We start from the raw sequence: 18,803 nt of genomic DNA, 5'->3' as shown, positions 1-18,803 counted from the left end.
AGCCAATATGTCCCTGTTCCACTGATTACAGTAGAGCAAAACTAAATGTATCTCACCCAGGAGGGTGCTACATCAGTGTAAAGCACAAGGTGCTGTCATTGGTAACATGTTAGTCCCTGTATGGCCAAAGTAAAGTAAGATACTTGCACTTCTATACAGAGTAGGATGCCAGCAGACTCTACCAATAAATTCTAGGTGGACTGAACCTTTAAAATTTGTTCTAACTTAAATAACAGTATCGGGGGTTCTAAAAGGAATTGGAAGTAATTCCCGAGACTAAAGATGTTCAGAGGTGGAAGGATCTGTGATTTTCCACTAAGCAAGCATTTAATGAGCTCGGTCAAAAACGTCAAGGCAAAAACCATCTGTTGTCAACTATGTTTGATCATGTCAAAGTGGTTTAGGCTACGCATTGTCTGTGGGAATTCTACTTAAAAAACTGAAGATTTATCACATTTTAGCAACTGCCAAGAGGGAAAAAGCTGAAGAACGCAAGAACCAGACTTTGCCTTGTGAATTTGAAGCACGGTTTAGGTTAATAAGCACATACACTTGCTGCATTTTTTTTTGCCTTTGATGATCCCACTGTCCTCAGGCATGAATTCCATGTACATGCCATGATTGTAAACATGTCTCCTGGGCTGAATTTCTATAGGGCATTACCAGGGACCTTAGGAATAGAGGGGGCTGCAGCAAGCCTTATAATGTACAAATTTTACTAACTATGGTAACTTTTTTCTTATTGAATCTTCCTAATCTGTCCACCTTTAAATATTTATGGCTACATTTAGCCAGAGAACTGTGAGGACTAAGGGATGATAAGAGGCATCATAAGACTATCTCTTCTTTCTCTTGTTTACTGGTCAGTACAATTGAAAAGCTGACCAAATGCTGCTTCCAATAGTGCTTTTCTAGCAGTAGTTTGTACCATGGTAATTACACTGGGACGTAGATACTGGTGTGGGGATAAGGGGTCCAACAACACCCCAAACCTCCTAAACCCTGCACTCTGAATGTTACTTACACCCAACCCTTACCCTCTGTGAATTAAACACCTGACCACTGCATTCTGCACATTAAATACACCTGACCCCAGGACTCCATATGTTTTTTGACCTCAGAAAATAGAAACAAAGATCTATGGGAAAGAAAATGTCTTTCTTCCTCCAGTCTTTGTGAATTAAACCCAGTTCATTTTATTGCTATTTATATTATTTATATTTTTGCAACAAAGTAAGCTGTTTGCTCACATTTACTCCTTGTTATTGGGGTACACTATAATTACTTTTAATAGAGGCATGTTTGAAAAAAAAAAACATGTAAATTGTGTACGTAGTTGTGTAAACCTAGCCATCTCACCTACAGTCAGGTCCATAAATATTGAGACATCAACACAATTCTAACATTTTTGGCTCTATACACCACCACAATTGACACACATACACCTACCTCCTGGAGAGTGTTCTTGATCTGGCCAACTGTTGTGAAGGGTGTTTTCTTCACCAGGGAAAGAATTCTTCGGTCATCCACCACAGTTGTTTTCCGTGGTCTTCCGGGTCTTTTGGTGTTGCTGATCTCACCGGTGCGTTCCTTCTTTTTAAGAATGTTCCAAACAGTTGTTTTGGCCACGCCTAATGTTTTTGCTATCTCTCTGATGGGTTTGTTTTCTTTTTTTCAGCCTAATGATGGCTTGCTTCACTGATAGTGACAGCTCTGTGGATCTCATCTTGAGAGTTGACAGCAACAGATTCCAAATGCAAATAGCACACTTGAAATGAACTCTGGACCTTTTATCTGCTCATTGTAATTGGGATAATGAGGGAATAACACACACCTGGCCATGGAACAGCTGAGAAGCCAATTGTCCCATTACTTTTGGTCCCTTAACAAGTAGGAGGCACATATGCAAACTGTTGTAATTCCTACACCGTTCACCTGATTTGGATGTAAATACCCTCAAATTAAAGCTGACAGTCTGCAGTTAAAGCACATCTTGTTTGTTTCATTTCAAATCTATTGTGGTGGTGTATAGAGCCAAAAATGTTAGAATTGCGTCGATGTCCCAATATTTATGGACCTGACTGTATGTAGTACGAGCTTGATGGACTATTTGATATTGATATGGATACCTATCCTCTTCCCTTTCCTCTTGCAAATATAACAACCTTGATTCTGGGTCATTGAGCCAAAGAGGTTTTGTAGAGTCAGATACAGTACTTGGATGAGAAGACCTAAATTGGTGTTCTGATTTATCTGAAGGATGTTCAGTAGAGTATTGTCAGGGTTCTGTGCAGGCCACTCAATTTATACCACATCAAGCTCATCAAATCATGTTTTTATGGAGCTGGCTTTGTGTCCAGGGGCACATGCCAATGCTGGAATAGAAAAGGGCTTCCTTAAACTAGTGTTGCCAAAAGGTTGGAAGTTGGCAATTGTCTAGCTATGTGTTTACTTTGATGTATGTAGTTTTGGAATGGATGCTAAACATACTCATATACTGTAGATGTGATGGTTAAGTGTCCAAAAGGTTGGAAGTTGGCAATTGTCTAGCTATGTGTTTGCTTTGATGTATGTAGTTTTGGAATGGATGCTAAACATACTCATATACTGTAGATGTGATGGTTAAGAGGTCTCTGCGAAAAAAAGGCATAAATATCATGCAATTGTTTTAGTTCATTTGTTCATCTCCGAATACTTTGTTGTCACTGCACTCCATTGTTTGCTAAAACTGGGCTCATATGTGTGGCTTATATGTGAAGGATGGGATGTCACCAGCATGTTTTGGGGCTACATAGGGACCCTACCTCAAGGCGACACAGTGATGAGTGTGAGAGCAGCCACTTTGCTGCCTTGAGAAAGGGACCCCTAAATCTTGGGTTACACAAGACACATGCGACTTTGCACTTACAAAAGTGTATAGTAATTGTATTGGAGAGCTGGTGGTCTCTCGTCTTTTATTGTGGTCTATCCAGAGTCATCTGCTAGTGTCACTACAAGCAGTCATCTGTCACCAAGGTCAAACACTGTAAGGTGTGCAGTCCATACTTTTGCTGTCTAAAAAGCTAGTACTGAATTTATTATTGTTGTTTTAAAGGAGAGAAGTCTGAAATTCACGCTACATGCCACAGAACAGCAACATCAGAAACAGCTTGAAGCATTGTCAGCCATCATTGCAGACTTAGAACAGGAGCTGCAGGAGGTCAGAGCTGGGGTTAGGACTCAGATACAAAAGCACCAGCTGCTTCTCAACACCAACATGAAGCTCGAGCATGAAATCTCTGCATACCGCAGATTGCTGGAAAGTGAAGAGATCAGGTAGGTCAAAGAAACCATAATCCATCAGTTATCAGGGAATTACAACAATGGGGAATAGTCCTGGAACCCACAAAGTACACACTTGCCCAACAGGTAAACCTATGAATAAAATATAGAGCAAAGGATAAATAGTGGGGTTCCATTACACTAGTTTGGTAGAGTCTTCTAACCCAGCTGTGCTTTCATGTAGCTGGTGTTGATGTGCTACTGCTCTTGGACCCCAAAAACAATTCCAGAGACCCCCAGTCATGATCCTCATTCAAAAGTTGCATAGACAGGAGTAATAGCCTAGAGGGCATTTGACCACTCAAAATAATATATGTTGAGCTGGTGGCATAGAGTGATCATTCAGATCTCAATCAGAGGGGGACCTGAAGTCGGTGACAGCTTCTTGGAAGGGAGGAGATTGGGGGTGTTCAGATCAAGCTCCTCCTACCCAAGAAGCTGTCACCGACTTCAGGTCCCCCCAAGATGTCTTGGGCTCACAGGAAATGGGATGAATGATGCTGGGCATCACTCATGGTATGAACACATGTAATTACCGCTTGTTTTGATCTGCAGGTTATATGGCACTAAACAAATCCAGGAACCCAAATCATCTACAAGCAAAATAAGTTTTACCTTACCTTCAGGTGAGATTCTAGTATAACTTATTCTTTTTAGCATCTCGAACTACAGGCGTACCTTGGTTTACAAATGCCTTGGTTAACGTAATTTTTGGTTTACGAATAAACCATTGAAAATAATGCTTCGGTTTACAAATTTTTTTTCGCAATACGAATGGATTCATTGGTTTTCAATGCATTTACGAATTGTTTTTTAATCATGTCCCTGTACAGTATTTATGCCTTTAAAGTGCACTTGATAAAGAGTTCTGAACAGATAAAAGACTTTTTTTCTACTTTTTTCTGACCTCCGGAATGGATTAATTGTTTTCCAATGCATTCCTATGGGAAACCGCTTTTCAGTTTACGAATGTTTCACAATACGAAAAGTCCCGCAGAACGTATTAAATTCGTAAACCGAGGTACGCCTATATATTAAATGTTTAGGCTTCATGCACACCTCATACAGCACTGGAGGGGCAGAACAGAGAGCTGGTGACTGACAGTCGCCAGCTCTGTGCAGCCTGAAGACCAACAGCTGAGCGATCAGCGATGTTCGAACACTTAGTTCTCCGTCTGGAACTGGCGGGGAATAGATGCAGCATTGGACCATTGCTGCATCCAGCTAGGTGGGTATAATTTTTTGTCTGTCACGAATCACACACTTCTCTTTTAATATTCTGGCCTATGAAATGAATAAACTCCTGAAAGCGTCTGTACGCACCTAAACATGCTTTAAAAACAGGACTTTAGGCTCTTTTCAGGAGAAAAGCATTCAGAAGCGCCTAGTATGCATGAGGCCTTAATGTGTATGTTCAGCCAAAACGTTTTTCTCAGCTTTGGATAGAGTGAAGAAGGTTAAAGTGTTACTAAAGCCAGGACCCTTCATTCACTGTATCCAGTCTTCCACAGTACACAGAACATGGAAATGCAATTATTTTAGTAAATATAAATTGCTAATTACCCTTTCTCAACAGCAGTTAGAGAAGTCTTGGGACTTCTATCAGTGTCCGGCCAAGCACTGGTTAATCTTGTAGGAGTTTTCCTTCTCCTCTGACAGTCCTATGAGGCTGCATGACCCCTGGTCCTCTGTCTGGCCAGCGCTGAATGGCCCTGTGCTGATTGGATGCACTCTCCCAAGAAAAGAAAAACAAACTTTCTAGCAATACACACCAAACAGAGCATTTACAGACTTGCCACTGCTGCTCCTGTGCTATGGCAGGTGGATTGGGTACAGCAAAAAAGGCAGGATCAGAGAAGACAGGATCAAACAGCTTTTTTACACAATGTGGAAGATTAACCCCTTTGGTTCCACAGTGAGTATAACAAGCATGCTTTACTGCTTATACAGACTGATTTTTGTTGTGGGTTTAGTGACACTTTAAGAACCCTTATTGGGTTTTTACTGCTATCTGTGGCTCAGTTGAAAAGATCTACCCTCACTTCCTGTCCTGCTGACAACATTTTACCATAAAGGAAATGCTGGACAAATGGCTATGTGTTTTATTTTTAGTGATAAAGTGTTGACACAAAAAGGCGTGTATGTGACCAATGGCTAAATGTATAATGTTTATATTGCTGCAGGATCTATAGAAAAAAATACAGAGGTCTGTACAGAAGCTACAAAAAAACAGCTGCTCTTCAATGGTAATATAGCAGAGGAGGGTGCAGAGGCCAGCGGCACAGTACAGTAAGTATTGCAAGCTATGAATTAAGCAATGATTGAATACATGGGCAATTTAGCTCTGGGATATGATCAAGTATTGGTGAGCAATGCTATGTTGGCAACAGGGGCAGACTGACAACTCATGGGGCCCCCGGGCAATAGGGGATCATGGGGCCCCTGTGTCCTTGCTCAAACTCAAAAAAGCCTATGAAAAAGGGTACCAGGGGCATCTCATGGGGCCCCCTACTGACCCAGGGCCCTCGGGCAGTGCCCGAGTTTCCAAATGATCAGTCCGCCCCTGGTTGGCAATCCACACACGTGTTTTAATGCTTTTTGGTTTGCGGTAAACATCTCAGTTTAATTCACCCCATCTACTGGATACACTGGATTAAAATTATAAATTTAGCCATTCTGAATATAGTATGGGAGGATTAGAACCCCAGTCAAGTTTTATTGCTGCCTGTGTCCCTGGTAGGTAGTTTCTGACTATTTTTCCCACATAGAAGAAAAATATATTTGAAATATATTTTAAAAATATTCTTCCCAAATATAGTGACATACATTTGAAATTCTACAATTTTGGCCATATTCAATATAGTTAAAATATATATATATATATATATATATATATATATATATATATATATATATACACACAGTGAGGAACAGAAGTATTTGAACACCCTGCGATTTTGCAAGTTCTCCCACTTAGAAATCATGGCGGGGTCTGACATTCACATTGTAGGTGCATTCCCACTCTGAGTGACAGAATTTAAAGAAAAAATTCAGGAAATCACATTGTATGATTTTTAAAGAATGTATTTGTCTTGCACTGCTGAACAGAAGTATTTGAACACCTGAGAAAATCAGTGTTAATATTTGGTACAGAAGCCTTTGTTTGCAATTACAGAGGTCAAATGTTTCCTGTAGTTCTTGACCAGGTTTGCACACACTGCAACAGGGATTTTGGCCCACTCCTCCACACAGATCTCCTCTAGATCTGTCAGGTTTCGGGGCTGTCGCTGAGTAACATGGAGTTTCAGCTCCCTTCAAAGATGTTCTATTGGATTTAGGTCTGGAGACTGGCTAGGCCACTCGGGAACCTTGATATGCTTCTTACGGAGCCACTCCTTGGTTATCCTGGCTGTGTGCTTCGGGTCGTTGTCATGTTGGAAGACCCAGCCACGACCCATCTTCAATGTTCTGACTAAAGGAAGGAGGTTGTTGCTCAAAATCTCACAATAAATGGCCCCATTCATCCTCTCCTTAATACAGTGAAGTCGTCCTGTCCCCTTCACAGAAAAGCACCCCCAAAGCATGATGTTACCACCCCCATGCTTCACAGTAGGGATGGTGTTCTTGGGAAGTAACTCATCCTTCTTTTTCCTCCAAAGACGACGAGTGAAGTTCAGACCAAAAAGTTCTACTTTGGTCTCATCTGACCACATGACTTTCTCCCATGCCTCCTCTGGATCATCCAGATGGTCATTGGCAAACTTCAGACGGGCCTGGACATGTGATGACTTGAGCTGGGGAACCTTTCGTGCACTGCATGATTTGAAACAATGACGGCGTAGTGTTCTACCGACAGTGACCTTTGAAACTGTGGTCCCAGCTTTCTTCATGTCATTGACCAGCTCCTCCCTTGTAGTTCTGGGCTGATTCCTCACCTTTCTTATCATCAGTGTTACCCCACGAGGTGAGATCTTGCATGGAGCCCCAGTCTGAGGGAGACTGATGGTCGTGTTTAGCCTCTTCCATTTTCTAATAATTGCTCCAACAGTTGATCTATTTTCACCAAGCTGCTTGGCAATTGCCCCATAGCCCTTTCCAGCCTTGTGGAGGTCCACAATTTTGTCTCTGGTGTCTTTTGACAGCTCTTAAGTCTTGCCCATGGTAGTAGTTGGCGTCTGACTGACTGTGGGGTGGACAGGTGTCTTTAAAGAGCTCAGACAGGTGCTACTAAGTTAGATTAATGAGTGGAGTAGAGGTGGACTTTTTAAAGGCACAGTAACAGGTCTTTGAGAGCCAGAATTCTTGCTGTTTCTTAGGTGTTCAAATACTTATGTTCAGCAGTGCAAGACAAATACATTCTTTAAAAATCATACAATGTGATTTCCTGAATTTTTTTTTTAATTCTGTCTCTCAGAGTGGGTATGCACCTATAATGTGAATTTCAGACCCCTCCATGATTTCTAAGTGGGAGAATTTGCAAAATCGCAGGGGGTTCAAATACTTCTGTTCCTCACTGTATATACTGCATGTTGAAATGCATTTGTTATATATTACAAATTATATGAAAAATATTTTTAAAAATATATATTTTTTAAATATATTCTTCAGTTTTCTTTTTAACATATACTGCATGTTGATATGCGTATTTATTACAAAATATATGAAAAATATTTTTAAAAATACATTTCAAATATACTGTCTTTATATTTTTAAAAATATATATTTTTTAAATATATTCTTCAGATTTTTTTTAACATATAAAAAAGTCATTTTAACATATACGTTTACATATATTTGTAAATGCATTCCAAAAATGTAGATTTGTATTTTTAAAGACATACATTATATTTGAAATGTATTTTTACAAATATTTTTCATATATTTTGTAATAAAAATGCATTTCAAAGTGCAGTGTATGTATATATATATATATATATATATATATATATATAGAAATATATTTTGAAATATATTGAATATGGCCAAAATTGTAGCATTTCAAATATATGTCAATATATTTGGGAAGAATATTTTTAAAATATGTTTCAAATATATTTTTCTTCCATATGGGTTACCAGGACGAAAAATGCCAGGAAATCCAAATTTGTAGGCTGCATTCACACCAAGGTGTTTATGGAATGCAGGACAAAGCCACAGAAAATGTGTGTTTTTTGCGCATTTCAGAAACATACTACAAATGCACTGACAGCACCAGCACCTGACCACTTTGACCAGTTGATATCTAATTTGTTCTGTAAGCCCAACAGAAAGAAGAGGAAGAAGAACAAGGATCTCAAATCCCCAGACCGCTACACTGGCTGCAAGTACAGTGGGGACCAGGGATGGGGGACAAAGTGGGTAGGTGTAGGTAGTGGAGATAAAGACAGCTGCACATACACAAATGAGAAAGATATTGACTGGAGAGAGCACAACTATCTGGCAAACAGGAGGTGCAAAGGCATGGCTTAAATAGGAAGTTCATGGGAGGAGAAAGTAGTTCAAGGTTCACCAGAAACAAGGTGCTAGGCGAGATTATCCAAGGGTTCAGGCAGGATGATACTGTCCAGTGGCTCAGCAAGGAGAGCAACTGCAGAGGTCATGGCTTCAGATCCTGGTCCTGACAGGCAAAGACCAAGGAATGGCCATTAAATTAGGAGCAAAAGATGGGTACAAAATGCAATGAATAGGCTGAATCGCAGAAAAAGTAGGGAGGGAGCATGGGTAGGAGGTTAGAAGTAGGGAGAGGTGAATTCCCCTTGGGCCTAACCCAGTCAAGGGAACCAGAATTTAGCAGACCATTTATATGAAGTCTTCTTTAACTTTCAGCTTTTACATTTTACAAGATTACAAATAAGTGACTAGAACCAATGTTTATATACTAACATATCTTGCCTTTTACAGAACAGAGAAGGTGGATCAAGTGATCAAACAGTGGGAAGGTTCCTTCTTCAAAGACAATCCAAAACTAAGGAAGAAATCCGTATCCTTAAGATTTGACCTCCATCTGGCAGCTGCAGACGAAGCGTGTGCCCAAACCAAACAGGACAATATACCCGATATAGAGGTTCGACTAATCATGAGGCGATCATGTAGTATTCCCTCCATGAGTCCATGAACTTTCAGCCAACCATTCCAAAGACTAGTAGGGACATCCTGAATGTTATAGGGGTGCATTAGTAACACTTGTAGTACCATGGCAGCCATATGAATCTATGTAACAGTTATGTGGAAACTTTGAAACCAAATTCACGTACAAGTGTTACTTTTTATATCATTAGTCTGTATATACGTATATATATATATATTTATTGAGCGAAATAGCAGTAGGTGCAAAGAAGTATGCTTTACCTTTTCAAGCCCTCATGTAGGATTAATCACGGTCCTGTCTACTTCTTATTCTTCGTTACGTGTACTCAAAAGCCAAATTCGGCTTCCTGGCAGCCCTCCCAGCAAATTGGTAAGATAATGAATAGAACTTTAGGTGGCCTATTTAAAGAGCAGATCCAGGGAACAAATGAAACCAATTAAAAATCAGTTGATGTTAATCAACAAACATTGTAAATGTCAGAATGGGCCAAGCACAGGTTCGATTTACTCACCCTCTTGCTTTATCGCTGTCTTCTGCTTTTTCATTCATCCAGCACATCTGGTATCTTCGATTGAAAGATGGCCATCTGGAGTTTGGCTTTAAGGCCCAACTTTGGGAAATCAGAACATTTACAGAGCGGAGTCTGCCCACGCACTTCAAGGGTTAACTGCTTAACCTTCAAGTCTAGGGTAAGTCTAGGGTAAGTGTCCCTAGACACTAAAAGAATTTTACTTACCCGATTCTCCACTCATCCAGCAGACAGCACTGTCCCATGTTCCAACGGTGGACTGTCCCTCGGCATCATCATGTCTAGTGCATGATGACCACTGGAGCATGGGAGAGAAGATGCTGCAGAGACTGGTTTAGCAGCTCAGAGGAGTGGAGGATTGAGTAAGTAAATCTTCTTTTCCATGTCCCCTAGACCTAAACGAACAGCTATCTTTGCGCAGCCCCACTGCAGGGAGCAATTTTCAGGTTTCCAAGAGTTGGGCAGTAAGCCAAACATGGATGCAGAGCCAGGAGAAAGCGTGGGCAGGAGGGACAGCCACCCAGGGCACAGTGATAGGGGAGGCATCCCTTCACCACACCAAGCTGTAGATCAGTGGCTAGCAACCAGTGGCCCACAGCTTCATGTCTGCTCTGACAGCTGTCACACTGCGCTCCAACATGCCCACTGTCCACCAAACCGCCTTCAGCTGACACAAAAGCACACCATGCACATGCAACCACCTATCTGCTAGAAATCAAGAAATTGGCCACACATTTGCGGCGCATACTCCATGCCAACCACGAGCAGACAGAGCAAGGAGGCAGAGAATTGGGAGCAGGGCAGTATACCCATTGTATACCATGCTGCACCCATCCTTGTTCTGGGTGCTGGACGACCCTGTCCCGACACTGCAAGAAGGCTTCAATACCAGGGGAGGACTGACCAGTCGAGCACTCGGGCAATACCAGTCCCATGAAATGCCCCTGGTATCTTTTATAGGCTTTTTTAGGTGTGCTTTGAGTGTGGGCAAGGACACAGGGGCCCCATGATCCCCTATTGCCCGGGGGCCCCATGAGTTGTCAGTCCACCCCTGATCAATACTATGCAAAATCTTCTAAGACACAATTAATGTAGCAGAGGTGGGACCACACTGTCCACAAACAGTACAAGTGTGTACTCCTATTATTTTCCTCTTCATCTAGAGATGTGCCTGAAATACATAAGGGTCTATGTATAAAAAAAGGGTCTATGTATAAAAAGTTTGCTGAATGAATGTGTCAAACATCTACACAGCTCCAGCGAAACTTTCCGCATTCTGTAATATAATTATCTCCTATGATCATCAGCACCATCTAATGGCCATAATCTGTTTTTTTTTTTTCATTTTTCCCCAATAAGGTATTTAACCGCTTCCTGTCGCCCTATAGTAGAACTACTGCTACAGAGTGGCAGGGCTGTGCAAAATCACGTGCATGATATACATTTACGGGTAGGGGGTGCGCGCATACTACCCTACCTGCGCCACCATTGCAGGCTGCAGATGTCAATCACCGGGTCCCAGCTGGAGATTCCCCTCCGGCACCCGGTGATCACCGAGTAACACTGACTGTAAACAACGTAAACAACATAGGTCTCTCTCCTGCCAGAAAGAACATGTTGCTGTGTATTTTTCTGCACAGCAGAGAAATACACAGCAGCATGTTTCCCTAGTAAAACACAACACACAGCACATAATGTAAAACACACACAGCACACAGTTGACCCTTTGATCGCCACCAGATGTTAACCCCTTCCTGCCCAGTGTTAATACAGTCTCAGTACTTTTTATTAGCACTGATCACTGTATTAGTGTCATTGGGATGTCAGTAGCAGTTAGTTCCCACCCAGTGTCAGAATACCCGCTGCAGTCCTGCTGTAAGTTGCTGATCGTTACCATTACTAGTATATAAAAAAAAATAATTCCATGTGTGTGTATATATATATATATATATATATATATATATACATACACACACACATACACACACATACACCGTATATATATATATACCGCAATTTGCAGGCCTATAACTTTCATGTAAACCAATTAATTTACACATATTGGGATTGTTTTTTAGCAAAGACATGTATCAGAATACATTTTGGCCTAAATTTATGACAAAATTTTTTTTTTTACATTTTTTTAGCAAAAAATACCCAAAATTGTTTTCAAAATTGACAGTCTTTTTTTGTTTATAGCACAAACAATTGAAAATGCATAGGCGATCAAATACCACCGAAAGAAAGCTCTATTTATGTGAAAAAAAGAAAATAAATGCCATTTATGTACAGCGTTGCATGACCACGCAATTGTCAGTTAAAATAACGCAGCTTCGTATAGCAAAAAATGGCCTGGTTAGGAAGGGGGGTAAATCCTCTGGAGAGCATTATGGCAACGTAGATGGCACTTATGATCAGACAAGAGAAAACTAATTCCCAAGGTATGAACTATTTGAAAGCAGGGAATAAAAAAGGAAATGATTAACCATTTTGACATTACTTTATAGAAAAATCGCATTGACCCCATTCACCCTTGTGTGACTTGTCATGCAACTTTGGACATCAAGTTGTACCCCATATGTTCCAAAGATATCCATTCATATTCCAAAGATATCCATTCATATATGTGTGACTTAAAGTTGTAGCGACTTCAGAGTAGTTCATGCACTACTTTGGTCCGACTTTCATTCAACTTGAGGACCACAGACTTCAACATCAAAAGTTGCATGAAAGTCGTAAATGAGTGTTTTACATGCAACAGTGGTGCAACAGTAAGTCCGACTTTGGAGTGAGGCAAGTCACATCCAAGTCTTACCTATCCAAAGCTGCGTCACAGTTGCATCAAAGTTGAATCAAAGGTGCAACTTTGGAGTCGTACAAGTGTGAATGGAGCCTAAGTGTTTTGAGTTTAAATAGAGTTTAACTGTAATTGTATAGGAAATGTAGAATATGTAATTTGAAGGTATATTGCTTCTCTAAATAGAACCTCTTACTTTAGCTATGCAATCATATACAGGGTTTATTAAAAACACAAACACTTAGGAGTCTATTTTTAAAACATGCGTTTAGTGAATGTCAAAAAAATTGACAACAAAATGTCCCACATTTTTGCTACATATTAATGCCTTTATCTTCATCTCCATCTAGTGGGTAAAATGTGGTATAGTTATCTTAAATGCCTCAATGAGAAATCTATCCCAGTACAGGCGTACCTTGGTTTACAAATTTAATGCGTTCTGCGGGACATTTTGTATTGCAAAAAATTCGTAAACCGAAATGTGATTTCCTATAGGAATGCATTGAAAGCCAATTAATCCGTTCTGGAGGTCAGAAAAAAGTTTAAAAAAAAGTTTTTTATCTGTTCAAAACTCTTTATAAAGTGCACTTTAAAGGCATAAATACTGTACAGGGACATGATTAAAAATTAATTCGTAAATTCACTGAAAACCAATTAATCCATTCGTATTGCGAAACAAATTCGTAAATGCATTGAAAACCAATTAATCCGTTCTGGAGGTCAGAAAAAAGTAAAAAAAAGTGTTATCTGTTCAAAACTCTTTATAAAGTGCACTTTAAAGGCATAAATACTGTACAGGGATAATTCGTAAACTGAGGCATTATTTTAATGGATTTTAGTTCATAAACCGAAAATTACGTTAACTGAAGCGTTCGTGAACCAAGGTACGCCTGTACTACTGAACAAATGGAAATTGAAAATGAAAATCCATCCAAAATGTTTTTCTTTTTCTTTGAACCTTATTAGTTTTCACTACATCCTTTAGTTTAGAAATTCCACTACCGTTATGTACCAAAGATGTATTTTATTTCAAATTCTTCAATCAACTCTGCGCTGTCTTCTACTAAAAACAATAGAAGCAGTCCAAATCGGTTGATACCTGGGTTGCTGTGTACCTTTCTACAGACACACGTACCCCAATTCTGCACCCTACTCTGTGAGTACCCCACAGGGAAACACCCTCACTAACAACAATGGCAGAAACCAGAGAAGCACAGCAAAAACCCAGGGAAACATTTGCTCTGTTGAAGGCCTGCAAATCACTCAAACCGCTCAAAGTAGTGATACTTCCCTTGCAGCGAAGTAGGACCCTATGCTAAGACCGGTCTCTGCATTTGATTCTAGGTCTAGCTACGGCATGCAACAAGGAGCCTACCTGACCAAGGCAGATTTTTTTGCAACTATGTCAGACTTTCTTGGATAACTATCGGCTTTAATAAAAAATATTCTGCTGACAGAAAATTTGAGAAGCTCTTAACAGTTCTCTTTAATTTTGCAGGCCCAGGTCTGCAGCTGGCTACTGCTGCAATTTCTGTTTGTCAAATGGCAGATAATTGAACTAGGGGAATGAAAAAAGCCACAGGATCCTGTATTCCAGGGCCGAACTTTGGCACATACTAACACTTCCCTTCATTATACTTTTTTGTGTTGATGCCCGAGAATGAATCATGACCCAAATCTCCAGAATGACTCTTATTTCTGTCCATGTGAGCAGAATCTTATGGCTAAAAGCTTGCTCATCTGAAGCAGCTTGAAGGAAGACATCTATTTAGTGAGGCACTTAATAAATTCATCAAAGATGTCATAGTGGAAAGGTCCTTCTTCCACAATAGTGATCCATCATTCTCTACAGGCTTCTTCTTCAAAGCCAAAACAAAGCCCTTCCATTTGGAAAAACAGTTGGGACACAAGATCTACCAAGTCTACCCCAAAACCTTCCTTACAATGAAAGGGTGCCCTCACTCCTAAGAGTGGGGGCATGCTGATTACAGTTTGCCCTTCTCTGAGTCACAGATATTCCAGACCCATGGGTTCAATCATTCGATTATTTCAAAGAGGTACAAAGTAGAATTTCAACCCACCATCCATTGTTTTCATCTCTCAAAGCAACTAAAATCTGCTGCCCTGAACCATCTCTTGTCTCAAGGAGTGGTTGGCCTGGTCCCTCTGGAGGACAGGTTTAAAAAATGCTATTCAAACCTATTCGCAGTACCAAAACCAAACAAGGATTTTCATCCTAACCTGGAAATAAAATTCCTAAACAAGTAACGCCATATTCCAAAGTTTTGCATAGAATCGCAAGGTCAGTTATTGCCTTTCTGAAAGAAGGGGAATGCCTAGCATCAGAGACATCCAAGATGCTAATCTACATATTGCCATTTACCTACCTCGCCATGCTTCCTGTGCTTAATATTTGGAGAAAAACATTTCCAACTTTTCATACTGCCATTTGACCTAGCCTCTGCATCCAGAGTATTCACAAAGGCACTTGCACCCCTACGTGCCTGCTTAAAAAATTCAGGGCGCAGGGTACCTAGACAACCTTTTTCTGAAGGACTTGTCTTCCTTCCAACAATCTGCAAATGCACACAGGACTATTCAGATACTTTAGACTCAACTTCTAAAAGTTTTCCATCCAACCTTCCCTTCATCTAGAATACTTAGGGCTCATTCTAGATACAGACCAGGCAAAAGTATTCCTTCCAGAAAACAAACTCTTCTTTCTAAGATCTTATGTCTTAAGATCAAAGGGACATCTATAAGTGAGATTCTCCATAAGCGTCTGAGGCTCATGGTGACCTCACATGAGGCAGTTTCTTTCTCTCAATCCCATTCAAAGCCTCTCCACCGCAACTTCCTATTGGCCTGGAATAAAAACACACTTCTTCTATCGATCTCCATATGCTCCTCTGTAGCCAAGCATGGAACCTAGCTTGGTGGATTGTCAATCCAGCTTTGACAATGAAGAAGTAAGTTCTACTACAGCCAAGATCCAAGATATGGAATTTAAAAATAGGTCAAAATTACTTTTTTTTTCTAAGATAGCCATTCTCAACCAAGGTTCCTGTGGACATTGCTATGGGTTGCTTAAGCAGTGGTTAATTGACCTCTTATTAAATGGAGCCTGCAAAGTTCTGGGGCCAATGCCAGTTGGCCTTCTGACCAGCACTGTAAGGAGGTTCTCCTCCCATTAGCCACCAATTTAAAGTGCATTTTTTCCACTGATGGATGAATTGGTTTTAGCAGGGGTTCCCCATGACCTAAAATTAATAAGAAGGAATCCTCTGGGGTAGAAAGTTGAAAAAGGCTGTTCTAAAGTAATAAGGTGACCTTGGAGGTGGTCCATAACAGCATCCTATGCAAAGCACACTTAAACTGCAAGAAATTGCAGGAACACCACCAATTTGCATTGTGGCACAAATGCTGCTGATTTGTGAATGGCCTCAATTCTGAATGTGGGAACAAGTTTAAAGCTACAAGCACTTTTAACTTGCATATCCTTATCAAACCCAACCCTCCCACCCCCCTCATCCATTCTAAGTTCTACTTAACTACAAGCCTGCTATAAAGAGATTGTCACTGTGATAGTTTACCTAGCTGGCACAGCTGAAATCTTTACAGGTGAAAAAGTCGAAAATTATATCTATCTCTAATGCAGGGGTGGCAAACTCCATTTCATCGCGGGCCATATCAGCATTATGTTTGCCCACAAAAGGCCAGTTGTATCTGTAAGACTAGATGTCCAGAGCACTTCACCCCCATTACATCAGATATGAAGAATCCCACACCCTTCCTAACATCACTGTGCATCACCTTTGAGCTCCAAAAGCGGAAAGTGCAGGGTCTGGAGGAGGACCAGAGGAGGAGTGGAGTCAGTTTCCAGAGTCTGCTGAATGCTGAGACCAGGAGAGGCAGAGATGAAGGGATTCTATAACTGCCGTCCCATCTACGGCCGGCATTTAATTACTTCTGTGCCTTGCAGAGAGCTCCACTATTATATTTGACATGAAAAAATATTGCGATAGCAACAATGTATCCATTTGTATCCATTTTGGATACAGATGGTTTTATTCGGATACAAATAGATACATTATTGCAGCCGTGAGACTTTTCATATAAAATATAATAGTGAATTGGAATTCTTATTCTTCTTTTTCTTCTTCTTTTTCTTCTTCTTCTTTTTTGTCTTCTTCTTCTTCATTTTCTTCTTCCTCTTTTTCTTCTTCTTCTTATTTTTCTTATTCTTCTTTTTCTTCTTCTTGCAGGTCACGGCTCATGCGCAGATTTCGGTAAAACGATAGGCCGATTTGCCCATCATTGCCGGGAAAATCGGCCAATCGTCAAAATCGGCCACGAATTTTCCAACTTTACTGTTAAAAAAATGTGCCAAAACCCCGCAAAAACGGCCAACCAATAAACCCATTAATTGGGCAATTTTTTTTTTCGGCCGATTTTCGACCCATCTATGGCCTGCATAAGTGTTCAAATGAGGAAAGCTTCAGTGTCCGCATCCCTTTAAAAATAGGTAACTCTTGTGGGAGTATCTAACCAAAGCTGAAATTTCTATTGCATGGGATGCCTAAAATCTGACTTTGTGCAGACTTCTGGGAAAATCAGTGAGCCAATCACACAAGCAAGGAAAGGACATTTCTGGGGGCGTGCTCTACACCAGTGGTCTCTAAACTGTGGCCCTATTCCTTCCACTGACACCAAGGATGCAGCACTATTCCCCTCACTAACACCAAATACTCCTTCACTTGATACTAAAGATGGTTCATTGTTTACTCTCACTGATGCCAGGACATTTTCTACTCCAAGTGACCATGATCCGGCCCCCCAAAAGCCTTATGGACAGTAAACTGGCCCTTTGTTCAAAATGTTTGGATACCCCCGCTCTACACCAACGGTGTAGAGAACGCCTCCAGATGGCCAGATTGCATCGAATTTTACAGGAAAGGATAGTGGCTGCAGGTTAAAAGGAACATTAAACATTATAAAGAAAAATTATAATATAAAATTTCAACATGCTTTGTGTAATCATTTTATATGCTATATATATTTTTTTATTTATTTGCTTAGTTTTTTTCCACGAAAGTGAAGTTACCCTTTAAAGCCCACCTAAGTCCTACTCTCGTAATTTATAATAGCTGTAAATAAAATCATTTTATATTAATTGAACCTTCACAAGATGAATTGCTCTGGTTATGATCATGAGCCCTCTAAATATCTTTAAGACCACATACAGCTTTGTATTTATTTTTGGCATCACGTTGTCTGTTAATAATACATGACTCAATTGCTAAATGTCACTTTAATAAAATATGCATAAAGGATATTTAACTCGCTGCTAGAATTGCTTTTAGGTGTCCTTATCCCTTTGAATTAAGGGCTGCTTAGCTTTAACGTTTAGCAATATACGGCTTATTGAATGTAAATGCTTTGATTGACTGTGCCTATACCGTGTTAATGCTTGAAGGATGTGTCAGAGAAGATCTGGCTTCAAATGTCTGTTCTGAATTGTCTCCATACAAGAGGATTCGTTGATCACAGAAGGAAAGCATAGCAGAAAATTTGCTGTTAATAAGAGCTATTTTTTAAATAAAGCGCAGCTTACGTGAATTTATTTCTGTACATGGCTATTTGGGTAGAAATGGGGCAAGTCTAAATAAATTTGAAGTTTTTTTTCCATCTAGATAAATCCGAGTTTGAGTATTTTTTTTTTTTAAGATTGCTAAACATAAACTATTTTGCCAAAAGTATTGGTCGGCCTGCCTTTACACACACATGGACTTTAATGACATCCCAGTCTTAGTCTGTAGGGTTCAATATTGAGTTGGCCCCGCCCTTTGCAGCTATAACAGCTTCAACTCTTCTGGGAAGGCCGTCCACAAGGTCTAGGAGGGTGTCTATGGGAAGGTTTGACCATTCTTCAAGAAGTGCATTTGTGAGGTCAGGCACTGATGTGGGATAAGAAGGCCTGGCTCACAGTCTCCGCTCTAATTCATCCCAAAGGTGTTCTGTTGGGTTGAGGTCAGGACTCTGTGCAGGCCAGTCAAGTTCCTCCACCC

The 18,803-nt window shown here is 40.4% G+C and overlaps 1 protein-coding gene across 1 annotated transcript in view; it reads left to right on the top strand.

The window, feature by feature from the left end:
- Positions 1 to 18,433, top strand: part of KRT222 (keratin 222) — a 52,627-nt gene extending 34,194 nt beyond the window's left edge. Inside the window, exons 6-9 of the mRNA XM_089674407.1 lie at positions 3,095 to 3,315; positions 3,877 to 3,947; positions 5,505 to 5,610; positions 9,223 to 18,433. Coding sequence (XP_089530533.1) covers positions 3,095 to 3,315; positions 3,877 to 3,947; positions 5,505 to 5,610; positions 9,223 to 9,436 — 612 coding nt within the window. The 3' untranslated portion in view covers positions 9,437 to 18,433. The remainder of the gene's footprint in view (positions 1 to 3,094; positions 3,316 to 3,876; positions 3,948 to 5,504; positions 5,611 to 9,222) is intronic.
- The last annotated feature ends 370 nt before the right edge of the window (positions 18,434 to 18,803 follow it).

This window comes from Staurois parvus, unplaced genomic scaffold (assembly GCF_062004578.1).
Source record: "Staurois parvus isolate SC_StPar_1 unplaced genomic scaffold, SC_StPar_1.0 ptg000151l, whole genome shotgun sequence".
Taxonomy (NCBI): domain Eukaryota; kingdom Metazoa; phylum Chordata; class Amphibia; order Anura; family Ranidae; genus Staurois; species Staurois parvus.
Note: the sequence above shows the minus strand (reverse complement) of the source record. Positions and strands in the feature narration are given on the sequence as shown.